This window comes from Rhinopithecus bieti, unplaced genomic scaffold (genome assembly GCF_001698545.2).
Source record: "Rhinopithecus bieti isolate Rb0 unplaced genomic scaffold, ASM169854v2 scaffold_13342, whole genome shotgun sequence".
Classification (NCBI taxonomy): Eukaryota; Metazoa; Chordata; class Mammalia; order Primates; family Cercopithecidae; genus Rhinopithecus; species Rhinopithecus bieti.
In genome coordinates, this window is record NW_016807690.1 from 432,085 (window position 1) to 447,538 (window position 15,454).

At 39.0% G+C, this 15,454-nt stretch overlaps 1 protein-coding gene across 3 annotated transcripts in view; it reads right to left on the bottom strand.

Moving 5' to 3' along the window:
• The window catches only part of AKAP3 (A-kinase anchoring protein 3), a 39,772-nt gene that overhangs the window by 1,923 nt on the left and 22,395 nt on the right, over nucleotides 1–15,454 (bottom strand). For all 3 annotated transcript variants that reach the window (XM_017883294.1, XM_017883295.1, XM_017883293.1), the window contains exon 4: nucleotides 9,300–11,621. In XM_017883294.1, the coding sequence (XP_017738783.1) occupies nucleotides 9,300–11,621 (2,322 nt within the window). The remainder of the gene's footprint in view (nucleotides 1–9,299; nucleotides 11,622–15,454) is intronic.

Below are 15,454 nucleotides of genomic sequence, written 5' to 3' on the forward strand. Positions count from 1 at the left end.
CTTTAAAATATGTTTTAAGGGTCAGGAGCAGTGGCTCATGCCTGTAATCCCAGCACTTTGGGAGGCTGAGGCAGGAGGATCACTTGAGGTCAGGAGTTTGAGACCAGCCTGGCCAACATGGCAAAATCTGTCTCTACTAAAATACAAAATAGCTGGGCATTATGGCATGTGCCTGTAATCCCAGCTACTTGGGAGGCTGAGGCAGGAGAATTGCTTGAATTCAGGAGGCGGACGTTGCAATGAGCCGAGATCAGGCCACTGCACTCCAGCCTGGGCAACAGAGTGAGATTCTGTCTTAAAAAAAAAAAAATGTTTTAAGGTTGAAAGCAAAAGTAACTGAGGGTTTTTTCAAAGTATGTAGATTAAATACATAAAGCAACTCAACTATAAAGGGAGAAGGAGAAAGGAACCTTATATGGTAGTAATATTTCTACATTCCAGCTTAAGTGGTAAACTAACTATTGATGCTGCATGGATTCTGAGAAGTTGGTATGTATATTATAATCCCTAGATTAACCACTAAAAAAACTACACAAAAAGATATAGTCAAAAAAGCAATAGATAAATTAAAATGGAATACTAAAACATGTTCAAATAGTCCAAGAGAAGGCAGCAAAGGGAAAACAGGGAGAAAAAAGATAGAAGTGACAAATAACAAAATGGTAAACTTAAATCCAAACATATCCATAAATTGGGCTAAGTGTAAATGATCTAAACATATCAAATGTCAGAATGGACAAAAAATATAACCCAAGTGTATGCTGCCTACAAAAACCTTACTTCATATATAATAAGTTAAAATTATAGAAAAAGATGTACCATGAAAATGCCAATCAAAAGAAGACTCGAATCTAACATTAATGGTCAGTAGGATTTTTCAATAAAGGAGACGGATAATTCAGAGGGACCAGATACCCAGTGGTCTTTTCAACAAATGGTGCCAAGATAACCTTCATATCTATATGCAAAATACTGAATTTGGACTCCTACCTCACAAAAATTAACTAAAAGTAGATCATAGACCCAAATATAAGAGCTAAAATTATCAAACATGTAGACAAAAACAAGGAGAAAATCTTCATGGCCTTGCATAGGTCAAGGTTACCAGCTCTCAGCACTCCTGGCCTTCTGGGTTGGTTGTGGGGCTATTTTGCTCATTGCATGTTGTTTAGCAGTATCCTTGGCCTCTACCTGTTTGACTCCAGTGGTAATCCCTTTCTCTGTTGTGACAGCCAAATACGTCTCCAGACATTGCCAAATGTCCCCTGGGGGGCAAAATTGCTCCTGGTTGAGGAGCACTGGGTAGGCAAAAATTTGTTATGACACTAAAATCACAAGACATAAAAGTAAAAAATGATAAATTGGATGTCATCTAATTAGACTTCATTTTGCTCTTCAAAAGACTCCATTACATAAAAAGATAAGCCACAAACTGAGAGAAAATATTTGCAAAAATATATCAGATACAGGACTTGTATCCAGAATATATAAAAGAGCTCTTATAATTCTAATCAAGAAGAAAACAATCCAACCAAATTATGGGTGAAAGAATTGCACGGATATCTCACTAAAAGAATATATATGAATGGCTAATGAGCACATAATAGAATAATGTGCTCAATAGTTTTCATTTTAATGTATGTTTGCCAAATGAAATCCACAATGAGATACCACTATAATCATTACAATAAATGAAAGAAGAATACTGACCAGGATGTGGAGAAACTGAAACCTGTGTAAATTACTGGTGAAAATGTAAAATGCTACAGCCACTTCAGGAAATAGTTTGGCAATTTCTTTTTTAGTATATGTGCTGCCGAAGCGAGCACAGTTTGGCAATTTCTTAAGAAATTACACTTAACCGGTCGGGTGTGGTGGCTCATGCCTGTTTTCCTGGCACTTTGGGAGGCCGAGGTGTTCGGATCACTTGAGCCCTGGAGTTCCAGACCAGCCTGGGCAACATGACAAGACCTCGTCTCTACAAAAAAGTACAGCAATTAACTGGGTGTGGTGGGGGGTGCCTGTAGTCCCAGCTACTTGGGAGGCTGAGGTGGGAGGATCGCTTAAGCCTAGGGAGTTGGAGGCTACAGTGACTATGATTATGCCACTGCACTCCAGCCTAGGCAAGAGAGGGGGGAAAGGCCGGATGCGGTGGCTCAAGCCTGTAATCCCAGCACTTTGGGAGACCGAGACGGGAGGATCACGAGGTCAGGAGATTGAGACCATCCTGGCTAACACAGTGAAACCCCGTCTCTACTAAAAAATACAAAAAAACTAGCTGGGCGAGGTGGCGGGCGCCTGCAGTCCCAGCTACTCGGAGGCTGAGGCAGGAGAATGGCGGGAACCTGGGAGGCGGAGCTTGCAGTGAGCTGAAATCAGGCCACTGCACTCCAGCCTGGGCGACAGAGCGAAATAAATTACATTTATTGAACGACACTTATTGTAACATGCTGCAATTCCACACCTCATTATCTGCCCAAGAGAAATGAAAACATAACCACACAGGCTTGTATGTGCATGCTCATAGTGGCCTTGCACATAATAGCAAAAATGGAAACCATCTAAATATCTATGAACTGATAGATGGACAAAACGAATGCAGTATATCTACATAATGAAGGACTCTTCAGCAATAAAAAGAAAGAAACTACTGATACATGCTACAACACAGATGAACCACAAAAACCTTACACTAAGTGTGAGGAGCCTGATGTAAAAGACCACATACTTTATGGCTCCATTACATAAAACGTCAAGGAAAGGCAAATTTATAATGATGGAAAGGTTAATGGTTGCACATGGATGGGGGATGAAAACTGGGAAATGTAAACAAGAATAGCCTAGAAAATTCTGAGGCAGAGAAATAAAGAGTCTCCAGTCCTATCGGATATTCAAAAATATTATAGAATTACAGTAATTAAAACAGGATGCCAATGGTACAAGAGTAGATGGACAATTCAATGGCACAGAGTAGAAAGTTTAGAAAAAGAACAGGAAAAGAATAAGAGATTATGGCCAGACGCGGTACCTCATGCCTGTAATCCCAGCACTTTGGGAGGCTGAGGCAGGTGGATCATGAGGTCAAGAGTTCAAGACCAGCCTGGCCAAGATGGCAAAACCCTGTCTCTACCAAAAGTACACAAATTACAGCATGCCTGTAATCCCAGCTACTCGGGAGGCTGAGGCAGGAGAATCGCTTGAACCTGGGGGACAGAGGTTGCAGTGAGCCTAGATCACGCCACTGCACTCCAGCCTGGGTGACAGAGCGAGACTCTGTCTCAAAAAAAAAAAAAAAAAGGATTGTAACCTTACTTCATACCTTATATATAAATGAATTCAAAATGTATTAGAGTCTTAAATATATTTTAAAAATCATAAAAGTACAGTCATGCACTGCATAATGATGTTTCAGTCAACCACAGACTATACATATGATGGTGGTTCCATATGCTTATAATGGACCTGAAAAACTCCTATTTTCCAGTGATATCATAGTTATCGTAACATAGCACAACACATTACTCACTTGTTGGGGGTGATGCTGCTGTAAACAAACCTACCATGCTGCCAGTTATATAAAAGTCTAGCACACACTATTACATATAGTGGATAGTACTTCATAATGAAAATTAATGACTACAGTACTGATTTCTGTATTCACTGTACTACACTTTTAGTGTTATTTTAGTCTACTCCTTCTACTTATTAAAAAAATTAATTGTAAAACAGCCTCAGGCAGGTCCTTCAGGACAAAGGCATTGTCATCATAGGACATAATAGCTCCATGAGTGTTACTTACCTTGAAGACCTTCTAGTGGGAGAACATGCAGAAGTGGAAGGCAATGATATTGATGATCCTGACCCTGTGTGGGCCTAGGTCAATGTGTGTGTTTGTATCTTCATTTTTAATAAAAAGTAAAAAAAATTAAATAGAAAAAAACTCATAAAAAAGAATATAAAGAAAATATTTTTGTGTAACTGTACAATGTGTGTTTTAAGCTAAGTGTTATTACAAAGGAGTCAAAAAGTTAAAAAAATTAAAAGTTTGTAACATACAAATGTTAGAGTAAGCTGTTAATTTATTATTGAAGAAAGAAAAATATTTTAAAATATATTTATTGTAGCCTAAATGTACGGTGTTTATGAAGTCTACAGTAGTGAACGGTAATGTCCTAGGCCTCCACATTCACTCACCACTCAGTCACTCACTCATCCAGAGCAACTTCCAGTCCTGTGAGCTCCACTCATGGTAAGTGACCTGCACAGATGCACCATTTATCTTTCAAACCATATTTTTACTGTACCTTTTCTATATTTAGATATGTTTAGATCCACACATACCGTGGTGTTACAATTGCTTACAGTATTCAGTACAGTAACATGCTGTATATAGGTGTGTAGCCTAGGAGCCATAGGCTATACAATATAAGGTAGATATGCAGTAGGCTATACCAGCTAGGTTTGTGTAAGCACAGTCTATTATGTTCACACAATGGGGAAATCGCTTAATGACACAGTTCTCAGAACATATCCCCATGACTAAGCGATGCATGACTGTACTAGAAAAAAAAATGAGAAAGTTTTGCTAATATCATAAAGTGGAGAATGTTTTCCAAAATATAACATAAAACCCAGCAAAAAGAAAAATGTCTCATATTTGATGACATTTGTATGGCAGAAACAAACAACAACAACAACAACAACAACACACCAATCAAAAGACCAATGGCAAAGGAAACATTTGTATTTAGTATCATAAAGGTTGATTTCTTGTAATATATAAAACTCTTATAGATCAATAAGAAAAAGGCCTACAATGCAATAAAAAATTGGGGAGAACATAAAAAGAATACCTAGGAATACAGCTAACCGGGGAGGTGAAAATCTCTACAATGAGAATTACAAAACACTGCTCAAAGAAATCAAAAATGACACAAACAAATGGAAAAATATTCCATGCTCATGGATAGGAAGAATCAATGTTGTTAAAATGGTCATACTGCCCAAAGCAACTTAAATGTTCAATGCTATTCCCATTAAACTACCAATGAAATTCTTCATAGAATTAGAAAAAACTATTTTCAAATTCATACGGAACCAAAAAAGAGCCTGCCAATAACCAAGGCAATCCTAGGTGAAAAGAACAAAGCTAGCGGCATCACATTACTCAACTTCAAATTTTACTACAGGGTCACAGTAACCAAAACAGCACGGTACTGGTACAAAAACAGACATACAGACCAAGGGAACAGAATAGAGAGCCCAAAAATAAGGCCACACAGCTACAACCATCTGATCTTCGACAAAGCTGACCAAAACAAGCAATGGGGACGGACTCCCTATTGAATAGGTGCTGGGATAGCTGGCTAGCCATGTACAGAATATTGAAACTGGACCCCTTCCTTACACCATAAACAAAACTCAACTCAAGATGGATTAAAGACTTAAATGGAAGACTAAAAACTGTAAAAACCCTAGAAGACAACCTAGGCAATACCATTCTGGACACAGGAACTGGCAAAGATTTCATGATGATGAATACACCAAAAGCAACTGCAACAAGGGTAAAAATCAACAAATGGGATCTAATTAAATTTTAAGAGCTTCTGCACAGCAATTGAAACTATTAATAGAGTAAACAGACACCCTACATAATGGAAGGAAATATTTGCAAACTATGCATCTGACAAAGGTCTAATATTCAGCATCTATAAGGAACTGAAACAAATTTACAAGAAAAAAACCCCATTAAAAAGAGGGCAAAGGACACAAACAGACTCTTTTTAAAAGAAGACATATGTGTGGCCAACAAGCATATAAACACAAGCTCAATATCACTGGTCACTAGATAAATGCAAATCAAAACCATAATGAGATACCATCTCACACCAGTTAGAATGGCGATTATTAAAAGTAATGGCAAGGTTGTGGAGAAAAGGCAACACATACACACTGTTGGTGGGAGTGTAAATTAGTTTAACCATTGTCGAAAGCAGTGTGGCAATTCCTCAAAGAGCTAAAAACAGAACTACCATTCAACCCAGCAATCCCATTACTGGGTGTATACCCAAAGGAATATAAATTGTTTTACCATAAAGACACATGCACATGAATGTTCATTGCAACACTGTATTCACAATAACAAAGACATGGAGTTAACCTAAATGCCCATTAATGGCAGATAGGATAAAGAAAATGCGGTACATATACACCATGGAATATTATGCAGCCGTGAAAAAGAGCACGGCCATCTCCTTTGAAGGAACATTGATGCAGCTGGAGGCCATTACCATTGCCAAATTAACTCAGAAACAGAAAATGAAATACAGCATGTTATCAGAAGTGGGAGTTAAATGATGAGAACACATGGACACAAAGAGAGGAACAACAGACACTTGAGGGTGGAGGGTGGGAGCAAGAAGACAATCAGAAAAAAATAACTATTGGGTCGGTACTAGGATTAGTACCTGGGTGACAAAATAATCTGTACAACAAACCCCTGTGACACGAGTTTACCTGTATAACAAACAAGCACATATACCCCTGAACCTAAAGTAAAAGTTAAAAAAAGAAAAATGGGCAGAAGTTATGACCAATTTATCCACAGAAGAGGAAATTCAAATGGTCTTAAATATATGCAAAGATACTCACCCTCATTCCTAATAAGACAAAAAGTAAAGCAACTTAGCAAATTAAAATTTTAGCCTGCACTGCTGGTTTAAGTGTGAGGAAATAGTCCTCTTACACTGTTTTAATAGGTGTGTAAATTGGTACAAGCTCTGTGGAAGGCAATTTGGTAACATGTATCAAATTACACAAATAATATTCTCAGTGACCTTGAAATTCATTTCCTAGGTGTATAGCACATGTGAATACATTTGAATCTGTGCCAAATTATGTATATTCAAGGATATTCAGTATAGCATTGCTTACAGTGCAAAATAGCGGCAACTGAAATATCCATACATAGGGGAGTGGTTAAATATATAAAACATATATAAAACATATATATGAAATGGTTTCATATATTATAAAATACATAAAGCCATTAAAAAGAATGTGGCAGCTCTATATGTTGCAGAAGAGGATATATATATATAAAAAATAATAATTTGCGAGTTTACGTGTATGTATGTGTGTGTGTGTATTTCTGGAAGGATAAATAAGAAACTGATCCAAATGGTTTTTTTGTCCAGGGAAGGCAATAGGATGGAGCACACAAGTGAGAAAACAACCCTTAATTTTCACTGTGCATCCTTTTGTACTTTTGAATTTTGAACTATGCACACATATTATTTATTCAAAAATAAATACAAATGTATTTAAAGACATTAGGCTCACAGACATCCCAGTGACAGCAGGTTCAATCACCTGAATCAGTATGAGAATATTTGCATACATTAATCTCTTTTCAAAAGTCATTTTAGGCAGTTTCCTTGGTGTCTATGTCATCCCTGTTCGTAAAAATATACTAATATTCAGTGCGTCTATGTATTAGTTGAAGTTTGAGCATGCTGCTTCCCGTTCCTTCTACTCTTAGAGGGAGTCAACAAAATAGACGACTGTCCTTATCTTTCGAGTAGACAAAGGTGTGTGTGTGTGTGTGTGCGTGTGTGCGTGTGTGTATAAAAGTGGGGGACTGCAAGTCTATTGGCCTATTTTAGATACATGTTTCAATTTAAAATAATCTAAAACAACACATTTCAATTCAAAAAAAGTCTAAAGCCAGAATGTATCATGTATGTCATATATGATGGGTTTGATTTCAAAGATGGCTACAAAAGGCCCTCTCACACATTATACACCTGAAGGCTATGCTTATTTTTAGATTTTTTCATCAGTTTAAATTTTCTTCAGAATATAGCCTCCCACTCCCCACCTCTGCTAATAGCTATATACTATAAAGTAGTTGTCTGTTTTACAGAATGGAAACCCTTCATGGAGACAGAGCTTGCCAAGGACCCTTAGGAATAGATCTAATATTGGAAGTTCACATTGTCTTCTAGCCTAACTTGAATGTGCACACAACTCACCTGGGTATTTTGCTAAAATGAAGATTCTGATTCAGTAGGTCTGGAGGGATGTGTGAGATTCTGCACTTCTAAAAAGCTTCCAGGTGATGCCAATGTTGCAGGTCCACAGACTACACTTTGAGTAGCAAGTGTAGTCTTGCTAAGACCAAAGTCAAAGACCATACAGTTTCTTGTTTAGGCTTGAGATAGCCTAATCTGGATGCTCTGGAATCGTGTGTCTTTCCAGTCATCAGATAAATGTAGCGACCCAGTTGCAAGCGTTGCTAATACCATGTAAATACCACTTAATTAAGCAGAGAAAGCCTCTTTTTCTGTATCTTTTGATTTCTATGATGATGAATTTTTCTAAATAATCTTAGCCTCTTGTACCACCCGTTGCTACTGAATGATTAACAGCAGGTGTTCCACTTTTCTCAATCAAGAGGAGACAATGAAAAGCACTGAGGAAGAGAAAATGAGACACACACAGAGAGAGAGAGAGAGAGAACGAGAAGGCAGAGAAGAGAGAGAAGAGAAGGTTGTGGGGATAGTCTTTTTAATTCCCCCACTTCCGTATGAAGCAGCTGCATCTTGGGTAAGTGTGCGTGTTCTCCAGACTCAAACCCTCCCTTTGGCGAGCAGTTCTGATGCTTATTGGGCACCTTGCATGGAGAACAAGAACTTATCAGGCACGTTTACCTTCATCAGTAATAACAGTGATAAGTTGATTTCCCATCTGCCTTATGCTTTAGTCTTTCTTACTTGTCAACTGATTGAGAACTTAGGGTAGGGGGAAGAGGGGTGTTATCAACTGAATCCTTTTAAATCCCCACCACCACCTAGACAACCAGCTAAGACAGTAATGGCACGTTTGAAAAGGTCATAAATTCAGACTCTGCCTCTTCCCTCACACATCCTAGGGTTACTTTCCAGCTTCATCTCATCCTTTGAGCAATGCTGTCCTATCCAAAACTCAGCCTAGAGCCCAGCCCTGAATCTGATTTTCACTAGGTCTCTCGGGGGTTCGTCATCTGTACACTCCTACTCCTAAGTGCAGAAAACAGACAAATATCATTTATCCCCCCCTTGCCCCTTTGATATGCCTTGTATTGGGCAAAATCTAATTTTACTTTATCCATTATCTCTGCCAAGAGGCATGATCTTCAAATCCTACTGTTCCCATTTTACCTTCCCTGTGGCTATTTTCCCATTCAGAAAGAACCCAGAACTTAAAGCCCTAGTTAACTCTTAATAAAGCTTCCCAATTCCTCTGCCTTTGTTTCTTACCTTCTCCTGGATCCCTTCGTCATCACCAGCAAAGTACAAAATAGGGACGTTGAGCTCAGAGGCAGCTACCCATTGAAGGACGGCTTGCAGTTGCTTGTTCTGAACTGTATCCGTTAGGTTGTGATTGCTGACAATCACCTTGGGTGCTGCACACCCTTCAGGAGGCTGACCTGATATACCTCTCATTTCATTATGGATAGCTTGATAGGCATTCTGCAGGAGAGCTTCTGCTGACCCTGTGCCCTTGACTGGCAAACACTCATATAAACTATCTGGGAAGGCCAAAGTTAGGCTACTGGCATCTCCAGACTTGTCATCTCCCAACTTGTCATCTCCCAGCTCTGCCAAAGAGGAATCACAGGACTTAGCAATGATGACACACAGCTTCATCACTGAGTTCATCAGATGTTCTACCATCTGCCCACTCATGTGGCCATCTATCTGGTTGACAACCATCTTGGTCAGCCCAGAAAGGGCACCAGGGGTCTCATCAACTTCACATAGTTTAGGGGGAGAAGGGGCTAAAGGTCTTTCACACAACTTCCCATCTTCCTTAACTGGCTGTTCCAGCACCTTGGGTTCAGAGCTCTGGTCACGCTTGAAAATGGTCTCACTAAGTAAGTTCTGGATGAAATTGAAGAAAACACTCCTTAGGTCCTTCTTTTCTGCTTGTTCTTGGTCACCTACAATGGGAGCAGACTTAAGGCAGGATTCATCAGGAACTACAGGAGGCTCATTGGCAGGAAAGTTGGTGGTGCCAGCAGCTTGAAGGAAGCTCTGTGCATCCCTTCTTCCTCCCTGGGCCAGGTGATATTGAATCAGAAGTAGGGCAGATACGATCAGGTCCTTGGCCCAGGAGTCTGAATCACATATAAAATTCTCAGGTTTCTCTGGGGGATATGGAGGAGGGCTGAGGTTGCAAATATCTTCAGGGTACTGAAAGGAAATGTCTGGTGAAGGCTTACACTGTGCGTTGGGAGCTTCAAATGCTGCATGCTGGAAACCTACAGATTTACATTCTTTCTGTTGACTTTTATGCCACAAGGTCAGCCCCTCTTTGATAATGTGTTCACCCAGAGTTTTGGCACAAGTCTCCTCCTCTGATTTGGGTTCAGAATACATTTGTTCTCTCGGTTTAGTTTCAGATTTCATGGCAAAGTTCACATTTCGGTTTCTAGGATCGCCCATTCCTTTCATGGAGATGAGGGAATAACTCTCAGCCGTGTCTCGGGCTTTCCTGACATGCTCAGGGACTTTCTTGACAAACACTACATTGTACAGCTTCCTTAGCATGGCATCCATGATATCTGCGGCCTTCTGGCTTCCGTGAGTGAAGACAGTTCTTTTCACAGCCGAGACAAACTGTGTGTCAGTCATGAGGGTCCCTGTGATGCTGTGGAGGTTCCTCATGAAGGAGTCGATGAGATCCGAGACCACATCTTTTGCATGCTTGAGCAGAACCTTCTTCAGGAGGATGGTGGCAAGCGTGGTGTCTTTCACTTGGATCTTCAGTGTCTTCATGATGGAGACCATCATATCAGACACCACACTGTTAGCATAGGTCATGATCCCTTCACTAACAGAAGCTGTAAAGTCATCAGGCCTTTCCTGCCCTCGAAACCTCTTTCTCTCCCGAGGAAAGAACCTTCCACCCTCTCTGGCATAATCTCCATTACGAGATTCAAACACTTCCTTATAGAAGAAAGACTTCTTAGAAGCAGGCTTGTCCTCTGGACCCTGTCTTTCTTTGGCGCGCTCCTCGATCTTCAAAGTGGACTTGTATTTCAAATTTGGGGGACTTTGTGATGATCCTGAGGCTCTGTCTCCAGAGCCAGGAGCCTTGCCTGGGGCAGCCTTCCGGGAACACGCAGAGACGGTCTCATTCACAAGCTCTGATGCTACCTGACTGAGGCTTTTGGTGGGTGGGGGTTCATTCCCCATGTACAATGACTGATGGACACATTTGTTTTCAGAGCCATCGATCTTCTCATTGATCTCTTTGCGGGCCATGGCTATGACTAGATTCGTGAGGCGGTTAGCATAGAAGGAAACTTCATCTACCGAACTCCCATTGCCCAGTTGGGCCCTGGGGCCCTGGCAAGGATTCTCTTTGTGAGTTATCTCAAAATGCAATCTTTCTGGAGTGCCCTTGGTGGTGTTGTAATAGTCTACAGAGAAACCTTTGTGTGGGTCTCCTGAGTTGGATGTTTCCCCACTAAATGATTCTCCGGGTTTGAACCTAACATCTTGGAACTCTGCTGTACTTTTCTCCAGGTCTCTGCGGAGCCAGCTGAGCACTCTGACAGGATCCGTGGAGGTGTCCTTAAAAATAGACAAGGATTCATCTGACTATAACCAAGTAAAGATATGGGATATTCAAGACAACCTCAAAGTTCAGTTACAAATGTCGTCAGCCCTCTCAAGATTGCTCCATCTTGGCAATAAAAGTAACCATTTATCGAGTACTCACTGTGTATCAGACGTTGTTCCAAGCATTTTAAGACTATTATCTCATTTAATTAGTCTCATAATAAACCTGAGATTTAGCTCTTTTATTATCCTCATTTTACAGAGGAGGAAATTGAAGAACTGAGAGGTTAAGTTTGTAAATTATTTGAAATAATACAGCTAACCATTGATGGAGCAGAAATTCCAGCCCTGGCAGTCTGACTCCACAGCCCATACTCTCAGCTACTGCATTATATTGCTTCTAATGACATAAATCTTTAAGGTCTGATAGTCTGCTATCAGGCCTCCAGCTCCATCCATGTCCTTGTAAAGGACATGATATCATTCTTTTTTAATGGCTGCATAGTATTCTATGGTGTATACGTACTACATTTTCTTTATCCAGTTGATCATTGATGGGCATTTAGGTTGATTCATGAACAGAAAACCAAATACCACATGTTGATACTTACAAGTGGGAGCTAAATGGACACATAGAGGGGAACAACACCCACTGGGGCCTTTTGGAGAGCGGAGGTAGGGAGGAGGGAGAGGACAGGGAAAAATAACTAATGGGTACTAGGCTTAATACCTGGGTGATGAAATAATCTGTACAACTACCCCCATGACACAAGTTTACCTATGCAACGAACGTGCACGTGTACCCCTGAACTTAAAAATTGAAAAACAGATCTGACAGTCATCAGCTAGATAGAAGAGTTAGCATTTGAACGGAATCAGATTTTTTCCTGTTTTAATATTAATTGCCATTTTCTATGGTTTACCTGTTTTTATTTAGATCTTATTATAAGTATAGTTTCCAAAAAATGAGAAAATTCAGGGAAAATTGTGCATCATTAATCACTTTGCCAGGTTGCACAAACACTATCTGGATATGTTAAAGGGCTTCCAATGGACTGACATCATTTAAGTTAACAATCTGATTTATAATTCAGGAGTTAATATGTATGGGCAATTTATTTGTTTTGTGTGAATACAGATTCTTTGATGGACACTGGCTGTGATAAGCATGTGAACACGTTTACATGTTTATAAGTTGTACCATCTGCATGTGGGAAAAACTCTGAAACATACAACAGCATAATATATATGAAAGTGTCCTATTTATTATCAAATGTAAAGAAGCACTGTAATTATTGGAGTTCATATGTCTATCTGAGAAGGACCACAAATATTGCCCACCTTTAAAGAACAATTTGGTATTTTTATTACCAAGTGCCATATAGTTACTAGTTACTATTTGTGAAGTACTCGTAATGTTTGCCGGGCACTGTGCTAAATGCTTTACAAGCACTATTTTGTTTAATCCTCATATTCGCCTAGTAAGATCGGTTTTATTCTTCCAGTTTCACGGGTAAGAAAACAGAGACTTAGAGAAGTTAAATAGTTTGCCGGGCATCTCACAGCATGGTGGGGTTTCGTATTCAGATCCAATTCTGATCCTAAAATCTGGGCTCTCCACCTCTACAATATCCTGCTGTGCTTTGATTACTTGGAAAGAAAGGAAAAGCAGTTGTGCTAGTTGTCTGCAGGACTGGTTTAAGTGGCTTGTTACCATGTCGGAGTTAAGGTCCATTGTGCTTGGTTCAAAATTCTCCCAGTGGTTCTCCTAATTAGAATAATAGCTACTATATGGGGTATCTTGTGCTTTAGTGGAAAACCACACATCATCTATAGCACACCCTTCCAGACAATCTGATTCTCATTCTCTTGGAGCTATTTTACAACTCCATTAACTGTAGATAACTGACATCAATGCAATATAATTTGTGTCTAGACACCTATAAGGGGAGGGTCGACTGACTGCCTCTCCCACTGTAGAGAAGGTCAGTTTTGCCTCCAATGGCACATTCACTTCAATATCTCCAAGCTATATGTGTCTTTTGAACCTCACCAGTTCCTTGTTAATAAGTTAAATAAAATCTTTAACACGTATTCATTTTTATATATGTATGGGAGTCATTATTTTACCCTTCTTTGAGAATTATCTTTTAACGGTTTTGGGAGTCTTCCGCCAAGATGCCCAATAGATCCACCTAATGGAGATAAATGTCCTCATGAGACAGGTGCACCAGGTGTGTCTTTTCTCAGCCCCCAGAGTGGCAATAGAAGTTTGCAGACATTCGGTTTTTCTAGTTTTAATTTTCCTCTCCACTAATTTTTTCTTGGTTCTCATTTCAGTTTGTTTATGGCCAATTGGTGGCAGCAATGATTGGAAATTTGATTTTATTGTCTGACCATTTGGTAATCCCTTTTGTGGAGTCATGATTTATAGTTATATCCTCTGTTGGGTGCGAGGCAACAGAAAATTTGTTTTGACAGTATTTTTTGTCCACCTTAAGTTCATCAGTTAAGACATTTGTGCTCACTTGGAAGGAGAAGTGCTCTTTGATATCTGGACAAGTGAGTTTTATGTTTCTGGTTTATTTTTGACACAACATGTGGCTGAAAGTTTAGAATTGAAGCTATAAACTGTCTCTGTCAGTGTCTGTATTGCTATGTGTCTGTAATTCAGAAAATGTGTCTATAATTCAGAAAATGTTAGGTGTAAGCAGCAATGTCTTCCTCCAGAGAGTATTCATGTGTTATACTACGAAGTCTCTTAAAGGATGTTTATTCTGATTGGTACATGCTCACACACACACACACACACACACACACACACACATACACTTATGTAAATTACATATTCTTGATATCCCTCAAAAATGAGGAACTCAAGCTCTTAATATTTAAAATATTCAAAGGGAACGCGAAGAAAAAAAAGTATTTTTACGGAACCTACCTCAGAAACATTTTAGAAACCCAAGTTCACATAAACTAGGTAAATCTTTGGCAAATAATACTAGTTGAATAATTTTGGTTTAATAAAAACAGCTATGTCTTTTCTTATTTATCAATGTTAAATATTATACAATTGTATGCTTTTATTTTGCTTTGATATGCTTTTCATAAACTTATACAGGTTTACAGATCCAAAATGCCAGAATTACTTCTATTTAATGTTTAAGATTATGAAAATGTAAATTTGCATTTAACCAAGTTCAATAATCATTCAGACAAACTTTATTTCAACAGTTATTATGTTTTGTAGTATGTCAGCCTAATGATAAGTTTCCAACATCTTTATATAACTTAAAACACTGGATGGTATTATATTGAGTTAATGCATATTCATTGGATATGTAGATCATTTCTAAGTAAGATGGAACACTGAGACATTGATGGCTAAGCATAAAGTTTATATGCTTTTGCTTATTTTTTTATCACTTATAGAGAGGTTATATCTTTAAGTCTGTTAATGAGTCTATTCATCTTCTCTGCTTAAGTGGTATAAGGGGTGTATGTGACTGGAGGAAGTTGTCTTCCTCTGCAGTCACGAGTTCTACTTATCTGCATTTCAGCTGGTGTGTGATGTTCCCAATTACATACTCCTCACCCCTAGTTTTTTTGTGATCTAGAAAGAGGGTATATTCTTTCATAATCATAACTGTTAACTTTGGGTTAGCAGTTATGATTAATATTAGTGGTTGAGACTATTTCAGAGAAGTCGAAATGTATACCTGTTTGTTTTCCTAGGGACTGCAGGTGAAACCTGGTGGAGAGCATTTCTTAGGCTTGACCTCCTAATCTCAGGACAGTAAACAATACAGGGCTTTTTTTTTTTTTTTTTTTTTTTTTTTTTT